Here is a 22196-nt window from a genome sequence, read left to right as displayed (position 1 = left end):
TCAAAAGAGAGACGTTGTGAGGATATAAAGTTCCTTTCCAATATCAACAAATACTTTCCAACTGGTAGATTTAAGTGTAGATGTTTGGAGAGTACGACATGTCACTTGATATGCATGTAGCTTGCAGTGTTATCATGAGATAGTGGGACACAATTTCTGTGAATAATACACATGCTTTTTTTGTAGTGGATTTGTTGAGCATAATATTGTACAATAAACTTCTTGAGAAACTTTCTTGATCTTATCTTCAAAAGAAGTACTTCTGTTTTGAAGTAATAAACTTGGAAGATATTAACTTCTTGTCATCGTTCTTTTAATGTATCTTTTGATGACTATTTCAAAAATTAATACAACGTTGTGGAAGACGTGAGAGCAAAGTTATCCACTAAGATTCCAAAATGAAAGAAATTCAAAGTAAAACAACTTACAATATAAATCATGCTATTAAAGTAATATATGTGATTGTGGCACGTTATCTTCTGATAGATCTAATTAACAACGAAGATCAAAACTCGTGACAGAAAATTTAGGGCTGATCAAAATTTATTGAAAATATTTAAAGGACTAAAAATAAAATTTAAGATATGTATTGAAACTGTTATGGATTGGAATAGAATTATGCTTGAATTGAGGTACTTGACTTCTTATACAATTTTGCAAGTCTCTGATGCAGAAGAACATGATAGTAGATCTGTAAAATTAACACTTCAATGTCTAAGTTAGTGAATGAGTTCAAAAAGGGATAGAATGAAGTATGAAAAGCGTGCGTACCTTAAACCTTACACATGTAGTCAAGTAGTTATTGGACTTTCTTTGGAATAACAAGTGGATTTTCTTTTACAAAGCCTTTGCTTGTCGTGATGTATTGAACATAAAATCTTTTTAGATTTGTGTCAACTGCATAATGTTAGGTTGACCACCATTAGCCGTGGAAAATTCTAAGAATTGGTTGCAGAGAAAGTGGGAGACATGTGCACTAAATGCAAGTCTTTTCGTCGTGTCGCTTTGTAGAATTTAGTACACGTGGATCTAACTTCGCAAGCTAGGGCATGACATTTTTATTGGAGTGTTTGAGTACACTTAAATGTCATTGTATTTCTAAGGCAAGATCTAATTGTTGTTTTTTATCTACCTTATCATGTAACCTAGATTGTCGATTGGCCTGGCCCGTTCTCCTATTTAAGAACGAATTGTTTAAATGAATTTTTGGTTCCCACTGCCTAGGGGTGTTCGCGGTGCGGTTTGGGCGATTTTGACGAGAAAAATCATCCGAACCGTAAGAGAAAAAATCGTGCGGTTTGGTTTGGTTGGCTTTTAGAAAAAAACCGAACCAAACCAAACCAAACCAATGCGGTTTGGTTTGGTTGGTTCGGTTTTTTACAAATATTTTATTGAGCCATACATACACATATAGATGACAACATAACTTTGTATTCTGACATTCATACACTATTAAATATCAACAAAACTCGTCATATTTTGACAACAACTTTCCATTTAATATGTAAAAATTAAATTAAACAAAAGTGGAATAATAAACATAAAATAATACCATAAAACAATATAAAAATTATTATAATGAAACAAAATAAATAGATGAGACGAGACATTAGTGAAGATGTGCGATAAAAATGAAACTGAAATATGGAACATTTGTATAAAAATGAGAGTGTGACAAAGAAAGAATATAAGAGAGTAGAGATTAGAGAAGAAGAAGGAAGATGTATGTGGCAAAGAAGGCGCGATAATACTATTAGAGATTTTAGAAGATAGGGTCTGAAATCATATGTGTAAGGATGAGAAAATTATTCGTAATCATAAGGCTAAGGTATAATAGGTTTAAGTTTGAGTTTGATTGTAACATAATGCGGTTTGATTCGGTTTACAAAATACAAACCGCAAACCGAATCGAACCGTGCGGTTTTGTTAAAAGATGACTCAAACAAATCCAAACCAAATGCAATTTTTTGTAGTTTCGATTTGATTTGATTTAATTTGTAATTTTCTATTGAATTGGTTTAATTTTGAACACTTCTACCATTGCAGGTCTAACCTCAATATTTTTTCTACCTGTACTCATATTCCCGTTTGGCTATATGTTTTTCATCATAGTAATTCTTAGAAATATAAACCATGCTAATTATTAAATACAATTAACTAATTCTTAAATATAACTAGTTAATTATATCGTTAAAAATATAAGTAATTCATCATATCGACCTTTGCCTTACTGTAATTCTTAAATATAATTAACTAATTCTAGGTTAAAATTAAAGAGAACATTTAAAAAAAATAAAAAAGATAAATAAAAATAATGTGAGATAAACCATGCTTAACAATTAACACGTTATAAACAAAGTGACATACACCATTTGGAAATCATCTTATCGGTTACGATTCTTCGCCGCCTCTTACCGGACCGGCGTAGTCTCACCGTTCATTCCTCTTCTCTTCTCTCACATCTCAATCGCGTTTCCATTTCGCAACCCCCTTCTTCCAAATCTCTCTGCACTCTCTTCTCAGTATCCAAATCAACTTCACGGTAAGTTTCAATCAACACTCTTCTCTTGTACTTCTTGATTCCATCGAATTTTTCAATGTTATGAACTAATTTCAATTCAAAATATGTTCTTTCTAGATAGGCTGAATCAATTGGTTTTGTAATATGCTTTTGAGTATTTGATTATCTTTGTTTTTGTTTCGGTTAGGGTTCTGATCATGCAATATGCTTCCTTGATTTCAATTCAATATTTGTTCTTTGTAAAATTGTTCTTTTTAAATTCTTATCGGTATTGTCTGTGTCGTGTTTCGGTGTCCATGCTTCATAGGTTGATATTAGTTTATTGTTTCTGTGGGTTTTTTACATGCCTAGAATTTGGGTTTGCAACTTCATGTTCATATTGAAGTAAATGTTATTTAAATAGTGATAGGTGCTTTGAATTTAATCTTAATTATGTCTCTACAAAAGGTTTTGCTGTTACAAGATATGAAGCTATAAAATATTCCTGTGATTGAAATTGAATTTATATATAATCATATATCATGGTATTCTTTCAATTTTTCTCAAATCTTATTTATATATTAAAATATAAGCTTAAATGGCCCTTCAAATTTCCCTCCCAAACAGACGCTTAGGTTAATTATTGTAAATTTATTGATTGGAATATGGACATTGCATATTTTGTATAAATGTATATGAAGGAAATGATCATGTTTTAATTTTTTTGTGGGTATTGCTTGTTAATGACATGATTCTGGTTGTAAAGGCTACTGCCATATACCTGATGCAGAACATGTAGTTTTTTAATAAAAAAGATTGTAGTCAAATGTTAAATTAGCTACAAGGAATTGAGTGTGCATCAACTCTTTTTAAGTCTTATGGTCCTGTTGCTGCTGAATTGCTGATAGTTTTACTGGGTGACCATTGTATCTTAATTCTCTGTTTGCCACTTCAACTGAAGTTTAACACATTCATATTGAGATGTATTTATTTGTATGTAGTTTGAAGTGTTTCCATGTAGAGTTTCTGATAGGAACTTGAAATTCCTACCTTGAAACGATAGGCAAACCATGTTTATTTGCCGCTTTAGTTTTATTGATGACAAAGGGAAAATGTACACGGAGGACTCTGATCCCCTCAAAATAGAGCATTCTCTAGTTTACACAAGTTTAATAAAATGAATTCCTAACATTTCTTAGATAAGGTCATCCCTATCTAAACAAACTAATAACCACTACTTAAGTATTTACAATGTTTCCCCTTTTTCTAAAATAAACTCTACTCCAGTAATTATATTTCTTGAAGTAGTATGTATGTATAGGATCCCTAACAGTTTCCCCTCAAATTCTTAGTCAGATCACAGATAGATCACAGATAGAATCACTAAAGGAAGTATATTCTCTATCAATTTAGTAATTTTCCTGTCTTATCTTTCCTATACATCTCTAGGTGTTAGTTAAGCTTAGGCTATGTATAACTGACTCAAAGATCATTGGGCTTCATAGCCCGGGCTTTCTTTGCACACCAATGACACCATAATTGCATGCACATATTAAACATTGTGGTTCAATATGCAGAGCCATAGAATAGCTTTCACACTGGTCTGCTTTGAGCTATAATTGAATGCAGAACGACTATTTTGCTTGGAGGCATAATTGCAAGCAGAACCATAATTTTACTTTGAGTCAACCTTAGAGGAAATCAGGACCAGATTTGAAATCTAATCCATAGAATAAGTTTATTAGTTTAAGCATGTACATTGTTTGAATTTTCATTAAAACCAAACCATGCACACTCCTATGTTTTTGTTTGGAAGTTCTTAGAGAGAATAATGACTTATGCTGGTTTAGTGGATGTTGTGATTGGAACTTCATAGTTCGATGATGGAATAACTTGTCTTTTGTGGTTAATGTTGTGATACATATTATCAGTTTAATTGAGCGGTTCAGTTGCTTTGATTGATGTGTGAAATCTCTGATTTATTTTACAAAGTTCCCATCACTTTCAGTTTTCTGCTGAAATTATATGACTTAATCATGCTTTGATGATGTGCAGGAGTGAAGCTTGTGGTGCCCACTTCATTCAATAAAGATGAACACCATCCATGTTGCCGCAAGCAATCCTGGGATCTGCATCAGAAAAAAGTATCAGCCACACCATTTTCTTTCTACACCACATGGATTGTCAATGAATGCCAACCCTCTCTCTAGGACCTTCCTGATCCCAAGAGCAAAATCTTCATCTGGCTTACAATGTTTGCCTGTTTTAAAATCTCGGAAACCGCTCCATGTTTGTTTAGCTGGTGGGAAAGGGATGATGGATAATAGTGAGGTATAATGCACTTTCATTTGAGTTATACTATGCATTTTGCTGCCTTCATCATTTGCTTTATTATAGATGCTAAATTTTCCTTTAGATTCCCTTTGAGAGAACATGTAAAATTTATTCTTTTAGGCTATTTTGAGCCGAATTTGCGCTGGCTCACGTAGGAAATGCTTAGATGTTACTACTAAACTGTATTTATATTTCTGTAATTTTGGTTTTAATTTTTCTTCATTTTATGAATATTGTGATGATTAGGATTCCCAGCGGAAATCTCTGGAGGAAGCTATGAAAAATTTACAAGAAAAAATCCGAAAGGGAGAATACAGTGGGGGAAGTGGGTCCAAGCCACCAGGTGGACGAAGTGGTGGCGGCGGCGGCGACGGCTCTGGTGGATCAGAGGATGGAATGTCGGATGAGGCCCTTCAAATTGTTTTTGCAACAATTGGCTTTATATTTGTGGTACACTCTCCCTATCTTGCTCTCTCTGATAATGATGTATGTGTCACCATGTCTGATATGATAACACCATCTTCCATCTTTTTCAGTATATCTATGTCATCAACGGCGTGGAACTTACAAAGCTAGCTAGGGACTTCATCAGGTATCTGCTTGGAGGAACTCAGAGTGTTCGATTAAAGCGAGCATCATACAAATGGGTACGACTTTATAAGAAGATTACTGGGCAAAAGGAAGTTGATGAGGATGGGTTGGAAAATGCTCCGGCCCGATGGAACATCGTTGATTTCTACAGAGATGTCGTTAGGAATTACATGAAACCAAATTCAAATGAGTAGAGATTAGGAGCAGCTCTAGATCCCCACATTGTTGAACCTGATGAATAGGTGCATTTGTGGTTTTGTTTGGGAATAATTCTTTTAGTTTAATCAAATTTCAAAATTTCTTAGATGGTTACGAAAATTTCTTTTATTACGATTTTTTTAATACAAATTTTCTTTTAATATGGCTATGAAAATTTCTCTTAATGTCTTTGTAACTTGATGTCCGAATAAGAGGGCTACAGATGTGTGTTAATTTGAGGATCCTAACATGATTATCCTCTTATAACTTGTGTTGATTGCATCCTAAATCACTGTTATTTTTCACTTTGAAAATGCAATGCCAATTACTGATGTGAAATATGGTTGTTGGAGTTTATTAGCAGATGAAATGTGTAGAAGAAACAAAAATAGATATGGAGATCAAACTATCATGTAAATACTCAAGAGCATTGTAAAAAAAAAACAATTTAATCAAAGATTCCGAGTTTGAATTTAATCATGGACATGCAATAGTGTTTAATTCTTTAAGGGGGAATTTTGACGCTCATTGCAGTTTTCTCTTACTCAATTGATTAGTCTCTCCAGTTGCACATCGAAGATGGGTAATTTACGTCAAAATTGAAAGGAAAAAAAAGGACCAATGTTAAGTTATAATAATGGCAAATTCTTAAGTATAATAAGTAGTTGATTACTTGTACCTTTAATACAAATTGATTAAAAAGTTTAGTTTACTTTAAAATAAAATAATTTAATTTTCTTTTATTATTAAAATGTAAAAAATACTAGTTAAAAAACTAAGCTCATTCAAGCCACGTTTGATTATCTTAAGAACAAAATAAGACACCAGATATTTATGCTGTAAAATTTTAGAGCAAATTTGTGCTGAACTAGCCAAAAATCAGAGACAGAGCAAATTTGTGCTGAACTGGCCAAAAATCAGAGACAGGGAAAATTTGTGCTGAAAACAAAGTAGTAGTAGAAGCACACGAAGGAGAAGGAGATGGAGATGGACACATTCACACATGAGAGGTGGAAAATTGCAAGTGTTAGTGTGAAGATAGATATTCTTATTTTTATCTTTTCAGAACTAAGAATCCGAACAAAGTGAATTTATTAGACAAATAAAATTAAAAATAAATGTTTCATCCAATCAAATTAAATTCAACAACATAATATATCCGCAATACAAATCATACACCAACATAAATTAAAAATATATATTGAACACAATAAGATAAACAAACTAGTTAATTCTTAGTTGAGTTCAATCATGTATGTCATTATTTTATCAAATGTTTTTAGACGGATTAAACTTGTTCAATAAAACGAACAAATTTGACTAAGATAACGTCTAACATAACATTTAACTCAATCGTTCTTTGATAGAATTCTAAAGATATCAAAAACATAATTTACAATCATTGTCCTTTTAAAGTTATATGTTGGTGAACTAAATACGTCCATCTTTATCGAGTGTCAGATGACAATACCTAATACCGATCACTCTTCTTGTGTTGTGGTGGTTGAGATGCTGATTCATTTACTTTAGTTGATTATTTAGATAAGACAGTTGACATTCACATTGATCTTAAATAAATGGGAAGAGTATATTTTTTTTTAGTAAATTACAAGTTTTGTGTTGTGAAGTGCAAATGAATCAAACACCTTTATTTATACAAGTTCTATGGATTATGATACACCCTAAAAATATGTCTTTGATGCCCTTGCAAAGAATAGCCGCATAAAATATAACTTGAGAAACACCATAATCATTCCACTTTATTAGAACCACAATTGTGGCAAAAAGTGTTTCCTAAGGATGTGTTATAGGAGCAAGAAGTTTTAGAGGTAGCAGCATATCAAAATTGTAAAGATAGACAATTAATTCCTTCAACTTATATATTAAAGATTTAGTGAGTTAAACTGCCAACACCATTCACTCTTCATAAAAAAATGGTACTAAGAAAGCACTCTAGTTTAAGATCAAGTAACAATCATCATACAAATTATTTTTCTTTCTCAAACATCTAAATTTCAGTGCCAGGTGCATCAATGTATAACTATTTCTGTTTCTGGCATACATCGTGTCGCTGAAATCGAATAGTCTAGATTCTAACAGCGCCCGCTCCACTTTCTTTTAGATTGTATTCTTTCTTCATTTCCTCCAAGACTGAATCATTGGTGCTGTAAATAAAAGATTAAAAACAAAAATGAAGATATCAATTCCACATTCATAGCCATGTAGATACAAAAATCTAAATTGAGAATGTCATCATGATCATGAATCAAACAACGCCGTCATGCTTTATCATAGACCACATATCTATTCAAAACATTGATCTCTAAGTCGTTCTTTATAATTTCATATATAGTTTTTCTCAGCCGTCCTCTGCCTCTAGCGATTCTACCCTCCATCTGATCTACTCTCTTTACTAACATAGTCTACATGTCTCTTCCACACATGCTCAAACCGCTTAAGTCAAGATTTAATTTTAACCATCATTTCTATAATAGGTGCAACCACAACACTCCTTGTTAATGTTATTATGCCTGATCCTATCTCATCAAGTATTTCCACACACCAACTACAAAATTGTAATAAGGATAACACAAGATTATTAATATCATTACTTTGAAATTCATCTATACCACAACGAAACGGTCCAAAACGCAGTATTTCCGTTCTCTTTTCAAATAACTAATTGATAGAAAGGCTTAACATGCAGACATCGCATGATGCATCCATGCAGTCTATGAGTGTATTATACTGTTTTCTAAAATCATAGAGAATAATACACTTAATTGTTTATGCTGTTCCAATTACTAAGAGCCGGATATTTTCCTAAATTATCATACGCTCTTTATAAACTTTATAAATATTGTGTATGACCAAGAGAATAGATATAAATAAAACGTAGTACATAAATATCTTGTGATGTGTGTGCGCATAACTAGAAATTTCTCCTTCTTAGAATATCCAATGCTGTAGAATTTACAACTAGAAGAAAAACACCAATGTTCCATGAACATAATGTAAGTATCATTAAAGTTGAGGACAAAGCAAATCAATACAATAACACAAGTCACTAAGCATAAACTAATACTAAAAGCCAACCCTTCTAAAATGCTTTACGAGTTCAAATACTCAACTATTATATTAGAATTTTATAGCAACACAACACCAAGAGATGCACATTCGCAGGCATACAGGGATGAGGATATCCATACAACTACAACAAACAACAACCAAGTCCTATCCCAATAAGTGGAGTCGGCTACATGAATCAACTCCCGTCATAATGTTCTACCTAGGACCATGCTTCTATTCAAAAAATTAATCTCGAGTTCTTTCTTAATAGCTTCTCTTATAAATTTTCTAGATCTTCCTCTACCTCTAGCTGTTTGACTCCTCTCCATCTAATCTATTCTCCTTACCGCAGAATCTACAGGTCTATACATGCTCAAACTATCTAAGTCTATTTTCCACAATCTTCCTTGATATGATCATCTACTTCTAATGATTTGCCTATAGTTTCGAGGCCAGTCAGGGGTAAGGTCACTAACGCCTTTATTTTAGGTACTTGACCTAACCCACACAACCCCTTTCATGAATTGTATACTCCAAGACCTCACCTAGATTTAGGCCTGAACTTAACGTTGGCCAGCCGGCCCCATATAATCTAAGGAGATGTCTTCGACTTGGGGGGGGGGGGGGGGGGGGTTACCTTTCACCTCCACATTTCTAAACAAACACACGTTTGGAGAAGTGTTTGTCTAGGCGACACAAAATTTATATTTCTTCTGAAGGTGTACATCTAAAGTCATGTTGAGGCAGAGAAGTTTCTCCATTTGAATTGTCAAGAAACTAAACCTCAATTTTCTTATTTTCCACGAAACAAAGGCCAATCATTAATCAAATAAAATGAGTAAACATTCCTTTTGATAGCTAAATGTGTGAGACATATCACTACCATCCCCGAGTTTATCAAAATTACCAAAACATCGCTAAAAGTGTCTTTCGTTAGAACTTTCACGGGTCAAATTGATTAAAATAACACACATTCGAGAAACAAACCAAGGCACAAAAGACACATTAACACATTTGAGAACCAAACTGACTAAGGAAAGATGCTTTAGGTATGTAATTCTAATTGTCTACTCAAAATAAAACAAAGCAATCAACAAAAAAATCAATTTCATAAGAAATCTTACAATTGATGAAGACAAGTATTCAACTCTTTAGCTTGTTGACGACATTGCCAAACAACTGAAAGCGTTCTCCCCAAAGCACATTCAGCATATTTCTTTGTATACTCATCACACTCCTTAAGTGCCTTACTCTTCATTTTGCTGCGTAAAGCTACAAAATTTACGATAACCCACCAAATCAATTTCACTATAAAATCATCAAATCATAAAATTGAAACGCATTTGAATTATACCCATTTCTTAATTAAATTTTTTTTTATGAACAAAAACGAGGGTTTAGGTTAGGGTTTAGTATGGTACCTTCTTCGACTTTCTTCTTGACGTGATTCTCGCGTGCCTCTTGAACGTAACCCATTGTTCAGATTTTTCAGATTGAAGGAACAGAAACAACTCGGTCGCAGTAGCTGCAAGAGGTAGATGTGTTCAACTGAAAGAAAAAAAAAAATGAAAAATAGATTAATTTCATATATTTCTACAATTTGATGTATCAAATTTTATTTTTTTTATCCTTTAACTTTACCTCTTAATTATTGTGAAAAACTCTTAATCTATCTCTTGGGTAGGGGTGCTCGCGGTGCGGTTTGGGCGGTTTTGACGAAAAAATCATCCGAACCGCAAGAGAAAAAATAGTGCGGTTTGGTTTGGTTTGGTTGGCTTTTAAAAAAATCCGAACCAAACCAAACCAAACTAATGCGGTTTGGTTCGGCTCGGTTGGTTCGGTTTTTTACAAATATTTTATTGAGCCATACATACACATATAGATGACAATATAATTTTGTATTTAGACATTCATACACTATCAAATAACAACAAAACTCGTCATATTTTGACAACAATTTTCCATTTAATATGTAAAAATTAAATTAGACAAAAGTGGAATATTAAACCTAAAATAATAGCATAAAATAATATAAAAATTATTATAATAAAACAAAAAATTGAAGAGACGAAAGATAAGTGAAGGTGAAAAAGAAAAAAAAAAGTGTTGAGAGATTAGATAAGAAGATGTGGGATAAAAATGAAACTGAAATACAGAACATTTACATAAAAATGAAAAGTTGAAAAAGAAAGAATATAAAAGAGTACAGAGACTATAGAAGAAGAGAGAAGATGTATGTAGTAAAGAAGGTGCGATAATGTTATTAGAGATTTGAGAAGATCAGGACTGAAATTATATGTGTAAGAATGAGAAAATTGTTCGGAATCATAAGGTTAATGTATAATAGGTTTAAGTTTGGGTTGGATGTGAGTTAAGTAAATTTTAGGTTATAACATAATGCGGTTTGATTCGGTTTGGTTCGGTTTACAAAATACAAACCGCAAACCGAACCGAACCATGCGGTTTTGTTAAAAAATGGCCCAAACTAATCCGAACCAAATGGGGTTTTTTGCGGTTTCGGTTTGGTTTGGTTTGGTTTGCGGTTTTCTATTGGGTTGGTTTGGTTTTGAGCACCCCTACTCTTGGGTCTCTTAGGCATCATGCACGTTGTCAAAAATGCTCTCTGTTTTTATAGATGTACCTTTGGAAACATCTTTTTTTTTTTATTTCAAAGTTCATTTGTTCAGAAGGTGCATCTACGAAAAACTTTCAACTATGCATATACGAAACAATTTGATGTTAAACTCGCACCAGACTCTCTTTTCCCTCATTTTTCACTTTTCATCTCCAACACACTTTCAATCTCTCTCAACCTCAAAAATCAAAATCCACCAAAATTGTTTTTTCTCTCTCGAGTTCAGCGGTAAACGTTAACATCAACGATCAACACATACCAACAACTTCAAAACTCAATTTAATCAGTAAGTTCTCTCGAGTTCGACCGTTCCAGCAGATGCACCTGATACCTTTGCTCCAACAGAGGTACCCGATACCTCCGTTCCAACAAAGGGGCCTTCAACACCTACTTCTTCATCCCGGAGGTGTCAGGATGATGGTGAGATTTCCTCATAGACGCCCTTCACCCGCAGACGTCGCTGTGATATTTCTTCTACTCCTGTACCACCTCTGGCCGATGTTGGATCTTCCGTGCCACCTCTTGATGATGTTAACCCGTTGCACGATGAGTCTGGTGCGCCTGAGGCGGCGCCATTGGGCTATCACAGGAAAAAAAATTCTTAGATTTATTACTTTTTTGTCCTTAGTGAAAATTTATTATTTCTATCGTTGCTTGTTATTAACATTGTTTTCTTTAGAAATTTTCTAGAGAGAGATTCTCAGAAGTTCTACAACCACTGGCGGAAGATTGCCGCTCTGTAGCAGCCTACAAAGTCGTGGTTCCCGAAGTTTTATAACCACGGCTCCTCAGACTGTTGCAGAGCGGTAACCTTCCGATCGTGGTTGCAGAACTTATGGGAATCCCTATCCTGAAATTTTCCCAAGAAAACATTGTTAATAATTAGAAAAGTTAGAAATAATAAATTTTCACTAAGGAAAAAAAGTAATAAGTAATAGGTGTAAGAAGTTTTACCTCTCAATCTCAGACATGTCTAGGTGTATGATATGCATACCCTATAAACAAGGATAAATTTGAAGGATCCCCTGGGTAGCCCAAAGGCGCTTAATGCGCACCAGCCTCCTTGTACAACAGATCAATACCATCAAGAGGCAGAGGAGTATAAGAAATGTCCCGACGACGTCTGTGAGGAACCCTGACCATCATCTTAAAGCCTCTGGGATGAAGTAGTAGATGTGGAAGGCCCCTCTATTGGAACAAATGTAAAAGGTACCTCTATTGGAACGGATGTATCAGGTACATCTGCTGGAACAACGGATCCATTTGTCACCTGTGACACTACCTGCATCTGTGCACGTCGCACGGAGCAATGTTGTGCAACCCTCCCACGTATAAGTCTGTCTGACTAGTCGGCTATAATGTCTGCATTGTACTACAAATAAAATTGACTTAGATACAATTTAGTTATAAAAAGAAAAGAAAAACAAATTTACCTCCGTAGGTGCAAATACATAAATCTTCCGTAGATGTAGCTACGAAAGTACCCAACATTTCCAAAAATTGGGATTGTTCCGTAGCTGCATCTACGGAACAACCTAAAGTTTAATTTGTTCTTTAGATGCACCTACGGAAGGTTCTGAAACTTCAAGGACGCAACAATGACGTCTGTCACTATTCCAGCCACTATAAAACCCTATTTTGGTGGCTTGATCGTCCGTTTTACACATAAAAAATACCTACATCATCTCTATACTATGTTTCTAAAACTAACTAATGATTTCTACACCTAAAAGTGTATTCAAACTCTATTACGGGAAATACTCTAAAATACTCGAAATCTCGAAAACTTACTCATTAAATTGGGTTTTAAAGTTGTTGGAATGTGTTGATCGTTGATGTACACATTTACCACCGAACTCGAGGGAAAAAATAACTTGGATGAATTTTGATTTTTGGGAGTTGAGAGAGTTTGAGAGTGTGAAGAAGAAAAATGAAGAATGAGATAGAAAAAGAGTCTAACGCGTATATAAGATCAAATGCTTCCGTAGATGCATCTACGGAACCAATAAAATTTGAAATAAAAACGTTAATAATAAAAACATCTCAAAAAACAGATGACATTTTTGACAATAGGCATGATGCATAAAAGACCCCATGGATAGGATTAGAGTTTGTCTATGTTAATAGTAAAAAGTTCAAATAAAAATTCATGTCAAAATTAGCAATCACGTTTAAAAGTTAAAACTCCATTCCAAATTCCAATAATGATGGTATTTTTATTATTATTTTATAAAAGGAAGATAGATATTGTAGGTTTTGGTGTATCTTGTTGTTTTCAAACATTCTCCACTCACAACTCAACCTCACTTCAAATCAATCTTTTGTTACTCTCTCTATCTTTCTCATTCATGGATTCCAATTCCCACATCATTGCCTGGTAACACTCTTTTTCTCTTTCTCTCTCTTCTTCATCATCTTCTTCTTGTTCTCTCTCTTTCTCACACTTCAAAATCCCTTTTTTTTGCAGGGGCTCAGGTGAAGATGGCCAATTAGGTATCGGCACCAACGAAGATAAGGAATGGGTTTGTGCCGTCAAAGCTCTCCCTTCTCAACGTCTTCGCTCTGTTGTCGCTGGTAGCAGAAACTCACTCGCCATTTGTGATGACGGCAAGGTGAGTGCACTTATACTTAATTATGAAATTTCCATTACCTAATTACCTGTTTTCAGCTTTTGCATGGTAGCTTATGATATGATATGATATAACTATAAAACCTTGTTTGGATAATTAACTTAATTAAAAAATTCATACCATAATCACTTATCATATAAGTACTTATGTTTAAGCTATTTCTATATTGAAAGATAAAATAAACTATTTTTGAATGAGGTATAAGTGGTTTTCATAAGCTTTCTTGTAGAGCTTATATTATAAGTTGAAAACAGCATATAGACTTGTCATAAGAGCTGTTTCTATAAGCTCTTCCACACAGGTGGTTATGGCAGTAGGTAAGCTCAAATATACTAATCCAAACAGACTAAAAAACTCCGACTTTATTTATCTTTTACTACAAAAATAGCTTATACTTAAGCACTTATATAACAAACACTTTGCATGTGTTTGCTTTAGCTTTTGAAACCCAAAAATAGCACGGCCGGATTGAAGTTGTGATTGCCAGCGTCTTGATTTTCACGTTAAAACAACATTGAGATGTGATTTTGTTGCTGTGAACGCCATTTCAAAATTACACTAATTCTATAAACGCTTTTAAGCATTTAGTTAAGTTGTTTTTCGGAACAAAACGTTAGTCCTATACCGGGTGCTTTTAGTCTTACATACTGTTTTGTTTTTACAAAAGGTGAAGACTAAAAATGTTTAAATTTTTTGTAGGATTAAAGTTGAAAGGATCTAAAATTGTATAGTGGCTATAATCATATTTAATTTAACTCTTTATTTTGTTTTTCTTTTGATTCTATCTCTTATTGTTATTGCTTGGTGTAGTTGTTTACATGGGGTTGGAATCAAAGAGGAACGCTTGGACACCCGGCTGAGACTAAAACCGAAAACATTCCCAGCCAGGTCAAAGCACTCTCGCATGTTCATATTGTTCAGGTACTTCTATTTTTACTATTTTTGTTATGCTGTTGTTTGATGAGTAAATCATCATTTAGTTCTTTAAGTTGAGCGTCAATTAGTTTAGTCTTTTTTGCAAATTTAATGGTACAATTTTGAAGGATCTGTGCTTGTCTTGATGCTGGAAGAGACTATTTAAGTTAATATGTATGTCTTTCATTGCTTCTGATAAATGTTTTACTCAAGGGATATTTTGACCAAGGAACTAAGCTGATCGATGTTCTTTAATTTAAGGGACTAATTTATTTTTTGATAAATTTGAGGGACTGAATTGCTCAACCTTTACAATTTCAAAGATCTAAAATGTTGACTTACTCACTGCGGCGGCACCATTGGTTTCAATGCCAAGTTTATATGGTGGAATTTGAGCCATATGCCTTAAACTGAATTGTTCACTTTAGAGGAGTCAAATCTGTTATGTTAATTGATTATTGACTTGTAGTTATGGTCTCATTTTTTGAAATGATGTTAGGCGGCTATTGGTGGGTGGCACTGTTTGGCTGTTGATGATCACGGAAGAGCTTATGCTTGGGGTATTCATTTCACTCAACACCATCATCTTTTTGTTTGTTTATATATTTTGCTTCTTTCATTTTCTGTGTCTATACAGAGGGATGTGTTTTTCAATTTATTCTTAGAAATGATATGATCCTCCAAAGAGGCAGTGCGATTAAACACAACATGGAGTATCTTCTCATTTTCTGCTTCAAATACGGCATGCATTCTTCTAATGGTTTTGTCTTCTCATCATTAGGATGACCTTTTAGACAAGGGAATTGTTTGGATAAACAACTTAATTTAGTGCTTACCATATAAGTTGTTATATATAAGCTATTTCTATAACAAAAGATAAAATAAAAACAGTTTTTTTACGATCATGCTTCAGAAAGCTCGATCTTGACCATTCCGGCGATGAAAGCGATCTTTCTCTGGTCGTAGCACTCTCAAACATCCTTAGCACGTAAGATCTTACAATCTTACAATCCAGCATTGGATCTTGACTACACCACCTAAGTCTCAAGCCAACACACAGTGGATGCAAAACCCCGGTTTCCGAAAGACAAAAAGTGAGAGGAAAAATAGGCCAATAACCAACTAAATCTGAGCAAAAACCCGCTGCAAGAAGGAATCAAAAGCCAGCAACCTACATAAATGCAATTCATGTTCCAGCACCAAGAACCTGCCACCAGATAAACACACTAGGAGAAAGGCAAAGACCACTAGAGACAAAAACCAGGAAGAACCAATAACAAACTGACCGAAACAAGGGCTGAAAAGAGTCAGAAAGAAAGCAACCCAAAAAAGAAAAACCAAAAGACCTGACAAAAAATCGATTCAAATAATTTGACAAGTGCTTATGTTGGTAGATAGGCTCAAATAAATCAATTCAAATAGGACCAAAATCGACTGCATTACAGATTTTGAAGAACAATATAAGTGTCATATATACATACGTCATAGGTAAATTATAGATGTTTTACTTTTGAAAAATTGGAGTATCAGAGAACTTCTAATGATTTATATTGAAAAAAACATTTGAAGAATATGTGTGAGTGCTCTTCAAAAATCAGAAAGCGCGTTAATTTATTTTACTTATGCGTATATTACCAGAATGCAAAGTGAAAAATATAATTGATGCCAGGTGGAAATGAATATGGGCAGTGTGGTGAAGAACCCGAACGCAAGGATGACAATGGTAGACCTTTGAGGAGAGATATTGTGATCCCTCAGCCTTGTGCTCCCAAGCTTGTTGTTCGACAGGTAACTCGTGTACTCCTACGCCATGCAATGATGGAAGTGGAACCAAATATGATTTACCTTTGTTTTGTTTCTGAGAAAATCTTTAGGTCTGTATATTTATTAATTTCATCTTTCTTTAACCAGAATTCCTATGAAATTCTTCATCTATCTTTTATGTTTGAGATATTCTTGTTTTGTTGTGAGTGAAACATTAGTCTAGAAATCGAACTTTTTGTCATTTGATTCATGACTTGAATCTTGAATTATTTAGAAGTTCATATGCGATATATCAACTTCTAGTTTTTCCATTTCACCTGTATATTTATTTAAAGATGTCATATTTTTATTGGTAATGTATCTTACCATTCATAAAAAGATTCGATTCATAATTCAGAAAATCATTATTCCAATATACCATTTGAATCTCGATTTGATAAGTTGATAACTATGTGTTGAAGTACTTTATCACACGTGTTTTTCAAGTCAATGAAAACTATGTGTAGTCTTTTCGATTCCTCCAATATCTCTTCATCAGTCTTCATAACAATATTACTATTTCCACGATCAATCTCCCTGACATAAAGTCAAATAGATTTTCTATGATACTGAGTCTTTTGTTTTAATAACCACTTAACTACTCTCTCAAAGCTTCACAGCATGCGCATGAGTTTAATCCCTCTATAATTTGTGCAATTTTGTATGCCACATTTGTTCTTATAGATAAGAATACTTCTCCATCCATTCAACACGTTTTAAGCCTCATAATCTTGTTAAACAACTCTATGAGCTATCTTATACATTTCTATCCTAACCCCTTCCGTAACACAATTGGTATATTATTGAGTTCAACTGCCTTACCATTAGCCATTCTCTTCAATCCTTCTTGAATTATTCAGTAATAGGATTAACTATGATTCTCCTTTCTGGTTTCCAGTATATTAGAGTTCAAAGAATTAGTTTAATGGCTCATGGAAGTTTTACTTGTTCATATCAGTTTATTCTTTAGCTGTTGCATGACTGCATCTGTATGACATGATCATAGATTCATAATTGGTGCTACCACCCTATCCCATATAGACTCGATAAATTGAATTTGTTTTTTATTTTGTGCAGCCATTATGCAACAAACTATATCTATTTTCAATATCATAAATGGCTTTTCTAGATTGCTGTTTGATATTTTCCTAATTGCTATGGTGCAGGTTGCTGCTGGAGGAACTCATTCAGTGGTACTTACACGTGAAGGGCATGTTTGGACATGGGGTCAGCCGTGGCCTCCCGGTGATATGTAAGTTTTTCTTTTCAGATAAAAGAAATAACTTATTGTGATGAAGAGAATGACTTATACAAGGAGAAAGTAGGATATGAAATCCTTCTAAACAAAAGAACAAATCAGAAGGCAAACCAGGGAAAAAAAACAAAATCATATAGGGTTCATTTGGTTGAAAATAGGGAAATAATCAATCTGAATTACTTGTAAAGCCAACCCCTATAATGAAAAAATTACAATCAAGATCCTTTAATTATAATAATAAGCAGGAGAGCCTATATCTATCAAGTTAGTTGAAATAAAATATCTACACTATAGGAATAAAGGAAAGTAAACCAGGTTCATATATCAACATTCCCCTAAGTGGATATATCATATGCATCATGTCTGATACATATATAAGATATTCGTGGGCCTCTAAAAGGCTTGGTAGGATATTCATTAGTGAAATCCTATTGAAATGGCCATGTGCTTAAGCCAGAAAGATGCCAAATGGCCAATCTTACCATAAACCAAGTTACCTATCAAAGAAGTCTTCTAAAAAATACTGAGAATTTTGTGTAAACTAAATGCACCAAATTGCAGTATAGATTGCCCATTGCCACTCAATATTGTTTCTTCACTTTTACCAAAAACTAGTTTCCCCAATCTGGATAATTTTGTTTTCTTAAATTTTTATTCTGTCTTTACATAACAATATCACTATTATATAAGCCTGGATTTATTTTACATAGGATGCTTATCTGCTCTTTAGCTGACAAAGCAACTTTTGCTTTATGCTAATTCTAATATTTTTGCTTCATGTTACAGTAAACAAATTTCAGTCCCGGTTCGGGTGCAAGGTCTTGAAAATATTAGGCTTATAGCAGTAGGCGCATTTCATAATTTGGCTCTCCAAGAGGATGGAACTTTGTGGGCATGGGGTAATAATGAATATGGACAACTTGGGACGGGAGATACACAACCAAGATCACAACCTATTCCCGTGCAAGGCCTTGCTGGACTTACTGTGGTTTGTATCTCATTTTCCAAACTCAGCGTTGATTTCCAGTTCATTTTTTGAATATGCATAACAAAATGGATTTAATTCATATACACTTTTAGTGCAAAATTTGTTACAATGTCAATCAAGTATAACCATCATATTATTAAAAATGTTAAACTTTAATTATAACTACTTCTAAAGTCACATGGTTACTGTGATTTATTGACACGGTAAAACATGTTACTCTATTAGTGTATCAAAATTAAACTTTAATACATATTTTGTTGTGTACAACAACCACCAACGCTTTTTCCTACTAGGTAGAGTTAACTACATTTCATGGATCACGCAATGAACCAATGTTTTATCATAAATACTGTCTAAAGGCATTACATTTAAATTCAATCCTTTGTATTTGTCTGCTGTGTGTAAACTGTTTCTTTTTCAGCTTGAACCAATAATGTGCTCTTTGTGTGCTGAGTTGTGAACTTATCTTGTAATTTTATGTGTAAATTCAATCAAATTTTGAACTGTGACGCTATAGTTGTGTACTCAGGGATTTTATGGTCTGGTCTTGGGTTAAAATGCTGAAAACTACCACATAGTGCCAAATTGTGTTTAAATGCTATAGAAGATGTTTTAAACATTATTTATATATTCAGTAACTATTACTACTTTATGAGGTAAGTCTATGAAAATGTCACGAGTTTGCATAGACTCTTAAGTTTGATTATTGTTAAGGATCTTGAAATCACACTAGTTCAATGTAATGACTAATGACATCGGTGAGACACAGGTAATGCCACAGTTTGATAATATTTCATCCTCAGTGATAAACTTAAGTGTAGTAGTAGGTCATACAAAGCAAGCACAGACTATAAACAACTTGGTGTTAAAGCTTTAATTCTGCTATGATTCACTGCCACAATATCCGCTATTTGACAACACTGAATTGCACGGATGCTGCTTGTATAGCGTGTTGAAACTATACGGATTTTAGAGAGGGAAGTAGGAACAAAAAGATACTTAGAATAATGAAATTTTATTAGTATTGGCATGAGTTACGTGTTACAGAAGATAAACTAGATGTATGTTTTTTGTTGTTCATTTTCATATATTAAATTAGTTGTCTCATTTATTTTCTTAATCTGTTTGAAACTATAGGTAGATATTGCAGCTGGTGGATGGCACTCTACTGCATTGACAGATGAAGGAGAGGTGCTCTTTCTTTTTTTCTGGATTCTATTATGTTTAAGTTTTACTTTCAAGAAATCTATGTCAAATATTTGAAGCGCGTGTTTGACAATTTTTTATGATCTATTCAAAGTTTTGCGTTCCTATTTATTCTTGTGAAACTAATAACTTACAGTGTGAGTGTTGAAAATCCCGGAGTATTAAGTTTGATTCCTACTAACAAAAATAAAAAAGATAAAATCTTGCAATACGCATGGAATCAGAAATTTGAGTTCCGAAGATGTTAGTGGATTTTTGTCCATGGTGCCGTTTTTCCAATGAGAATAAACTATAATTATATCTCTGCTCTTGTTTTTGTTTCAGGTATATGGCTGGGGAAGGGGAGAACATGGCAGACTTGGATTTGGTGATAGTGATAAGAGCAGTAAAATGTTACCTCAGAGGGTTCAACTTTTAACTGGCCAAGATATTGTTCAGGTATTAACTCTGCAACACTCATTACCAGTTTCTAATCAAGCATGTGGATTTGGATTTACTTCAGTACTATGTCACGTAGTTTTTAATTTCAACTGTCTGATCTTAAATTAATGATCAAAATCATTTCAAATGTTTTGTTGGTGTGTAATCTAAACCTTTCAAGCTGAGATTGAATGCTGCGTGTAAATGCGTGTCCACCAGGATTCAGGATCCAAAATATGTAGCATATGTATCATGGCAAGGGAACATTAGTCACTTTCAAAGTGGAAATGCTTTTGCCTTCTCAAATGGCTTCCATTGAATTACATATTTATGTCTAGTTTATATTGCTGAGATATCTGTTTATTGGTTTGTGGTCAGGTGTCTTGTGGAGGTACTCATTCAGTTGCATTATCCCGAGATGGGCGCATATTTTCTGTATGTAGTTTTCTCACCATCTCAATTTTCTTTGCTTATATTCAGTTGCAACTTCGTTATATCGGTCAGCGTGCAAACAGACACTAACGTGCTCATTTATCCGTTTTTCTAACAAATTTTGATGGAACTAATGGCAGTTTGGTAGAGGTGATCATGGACGTCTTGGATATGGGAGGAAAGTCACTACTGGTCAACCAGTGGAGGTCCCTATAGACATCCCTCCTCCACAGAATCTCAGTGACAGTGAAGCCGAGGGAAGTTGGATAGCCAAAATCGTCGCGTGTGGCGGTCGCCATACTTTGGCAATAGTAGAATGGAAAGAAGATGAATCTAAAGATTGAATCTAATTATAAAATTAAATGGAAATTAGTAAGTAGATTAGGCTAATGACTGATTTTGAATTCAGTCCACGAGATAGAGTTCTTGTGTTGATGTCGGGTGTGTTTGGATAAATAATTTAAATAAATGCTTATTGAATAAGCGTTTATCTCATAAGTGTTCATGTAGAAATTAAGTTGGTTTGATGAGGCTTTTGATGCTAAATTTCACACCAGCTTTGAATTCTGAAAAGCTATCAAATAGTTTATGAAAATAAATCGAAAATAACTTGAGGTTTCATAAGTTATTTCAGTGTTGAATGTTTTCAATTCTCAATACATTGTGTGAAAATTTTGCCGCAATTGGATAAAATTATCGAACGGACAAACAAATAACTCGAGCTTTCCGATTAATTAGAGCACAAACTTTGAAAAAAATGTGTGAGCTTATGGAATTTCTCTAGATCTTCCATGCATGATAACAATACGAAGATTGAATAGTTTTACATGAATCTTATGCGTTCTATATTTTGCAAGGAGTTCAAAAATGGGTTCATCTTCATCAGGTAAATCAAAAGCTTATTATTTTACAAATTGCTCAACTTCTAAGAGAATGAACAATAACTTAAACTGGATGTCACATGTGTTTCACACTGTTGTGCATTAGAATAGATCTTCGGTGTTCACTATGCTTAGACCATAATGTTAGAAAGGAAGAAGGTTATGGCAGGATCCTTGTTGAAGTAAGTCTTAATAAGTCTTAATAGTGAATCTACCGTTTATTGGATATACTTTGATGATAAACTTTTTTGAAGGGGCAAAACAGATAAATAAATTTTATATGGTAGAGGACGAATTCAAATTTTTTTTTTACGATTTTTTAAAACTCGTTTATAC

At 33.8% G+C, this 22196-nt stretch overlaps 3 protein-coding genes across 3 annotated transcripts; 2 read left to right on the top strand and 1 right to left on the bottom strand.

The window, feature by feature from the left end:
- The first annotated feature begins 2341 nt into the window (after positions 1 to 2341).
- Positions 2342 to 5729, top strand: LOC131652930 (uncharacterized). The gene is made up of 4 exons (XM_058922928.1): positions 2342 to 2542; positions 4556 to 4831; positions 5081 to 5284; positions 5371 to 5729. The coding sequence occupies exons 2-4, from the start codon at positions 4592 to 4594 to the stop codon at positions 5617 to 5619; spliced, it is 693 nt and encodes a 230-aa protein (XP_058778911.1). The 5' UTR covers positions 2342 to 2542; positions 4556 to 4591; the 3' UTR covers positions 5620 to 5729.
- A 1817-nt stretch (positions 5730 to 7546) lies between these two features.
- LOC131647398 (uncharacterized) lies at positions 7547 to 10272 on the bottom strand. Its single transcript, XM_058917294.1, has 3 exons — positions 10114 to 10272; positions 9817 to 9964; positions 7547 to 7788 (listed from the first exon to the last, which is right to left on the bottom strand). Exons 1-3 carry the CDS (start codon positions 10166 to 10168, stop codon positions 7710 to 7712), a joined length of 282 nt encoding a protein of 93 aa, XP_058773277.1. The 5' UTR covers positions 10169 to 10272; the 3' UTR covers positions 7547 to 7709.
- A 3271-nt stretch (positions 10273 to 13543) lies between these two features.
- On the top strand, positions 13544 to 21588 carry LOC131652929 (ultraviolet-B receptor UVR8-like). The gene is made up of 11 exons (XM_058922927.1): positions 13544 to 13704; positions 13795 to 13939; positions 14768 to 14878; positions 15372 to 15432; positions 16542 to 16660; positions 17842 to 17927; positions 18720 to 18921; positions 20059 to 20112; positions 20452 to 20565; positions 20926 to 20982; positions 21120 to 21588. Exons 1-11 carry the CDS (start codon positions 13676 to 13678, stop codon positions 21321 to 21323), a joined length of 1182 nt encoding a protein of 393 aa, XP_058778910.1. The 5' UTR covers positions 13544 to 13675; the 3' UTR covers positions 21324 to 21588.
- Positions 21589 to 22196: the final 608 nt, after the last annotated feature.

The sequence above is a fragment of the Vicia villosa genome, linkage group LG2 (assembly GCF_029867415.1).
Source record: "Vicia villosa cultivar HV-30 ecotype Madison, WI linkage group LG2, Vvil1.0, whole genome shotgun sequence".
Taxonomy (NCBI): domain Eukaryota; kingdom Viridiplantae; phylum Streptophyta; class Magnoliopsida; order Fabales; family Fabaceae; genus Vicia; species Vicia villosa.
This window is presented reverse-complemented; position numbering and strand designations above follow the sequence as displayed.

What these genes read in the sequence shown, in the direction of transcription:
- LOC131652930 (XM_058922928.1), top strand. Translation starts at nt 4,592, where the DNA reads ATGAACACCATCCATGTTGCCGCAAGCAATCCTGGGATCTGCATCAGA. An exon ending in GGATGATGGATAATAGTGAG is followed by an intron (nt 4,832 to 5,080) that starts GTATAATGCACT and finishes TGTGATGATTAG; the next exon opens with GATTCCCAGCGGAAATCTCT. An exon ending in CAATTGGCTTTATATTTGTG is followed by an intron (nt 5,285 to 5,370) that starts GTACACTCTCCC and finishes CATCTTTTTCAG; the next exon opens with TATATCTATGTCATCAACGG.
- LOC131647398 (XM_058917294.1), bottom strand. Translation starts at nt 10,168, where the DNA reads ATGGGTTACGTTCAAGAGGCACGCGAGAATCACGTCAAGAAGAAAGTC. An exon ending in CAAGAAGAAAGTCGAAGAAG is followed by an intron (nt 9,965 to 10,113) that starts GTACCATACTAA and finishes TAAATTTTGTAG; the next exon opens with CTTTACGCAGCAAAATGAAG. An exon ending in AATACTTGTCTTCATCAATT is followed by an intron (nt 7,789 to 9,816) that starts GTAAGATTTCTT and finishes TTTTATTTACAG; the next exon opens with CACCAATGATTCAGTCTTGG.
- LOC131652929 (XM_058922927.1), top strand. Translation starts at nt 13,676, where the DNA reads ATGGATTCCAATTCCCACATCATTGCCTG. An exon ending in CGCATGTTCATATTGTTCAG is followed by an intron (nt 14,879 to 15,371) that starts GTACTTCTATTT and finishes AAATGATGTTAG; the next exon opens with GCGGCTATTGGTGGGTGGCA. An exon ending in GAGATGGGCGCATATTTTCT is followed by an intron (nt 20,983 to 21,119) that starts GTATGTAGTTTT and finishes AACTAATGGCAG; the next exon opens with TTTGGTAGAGGTGATCATGG.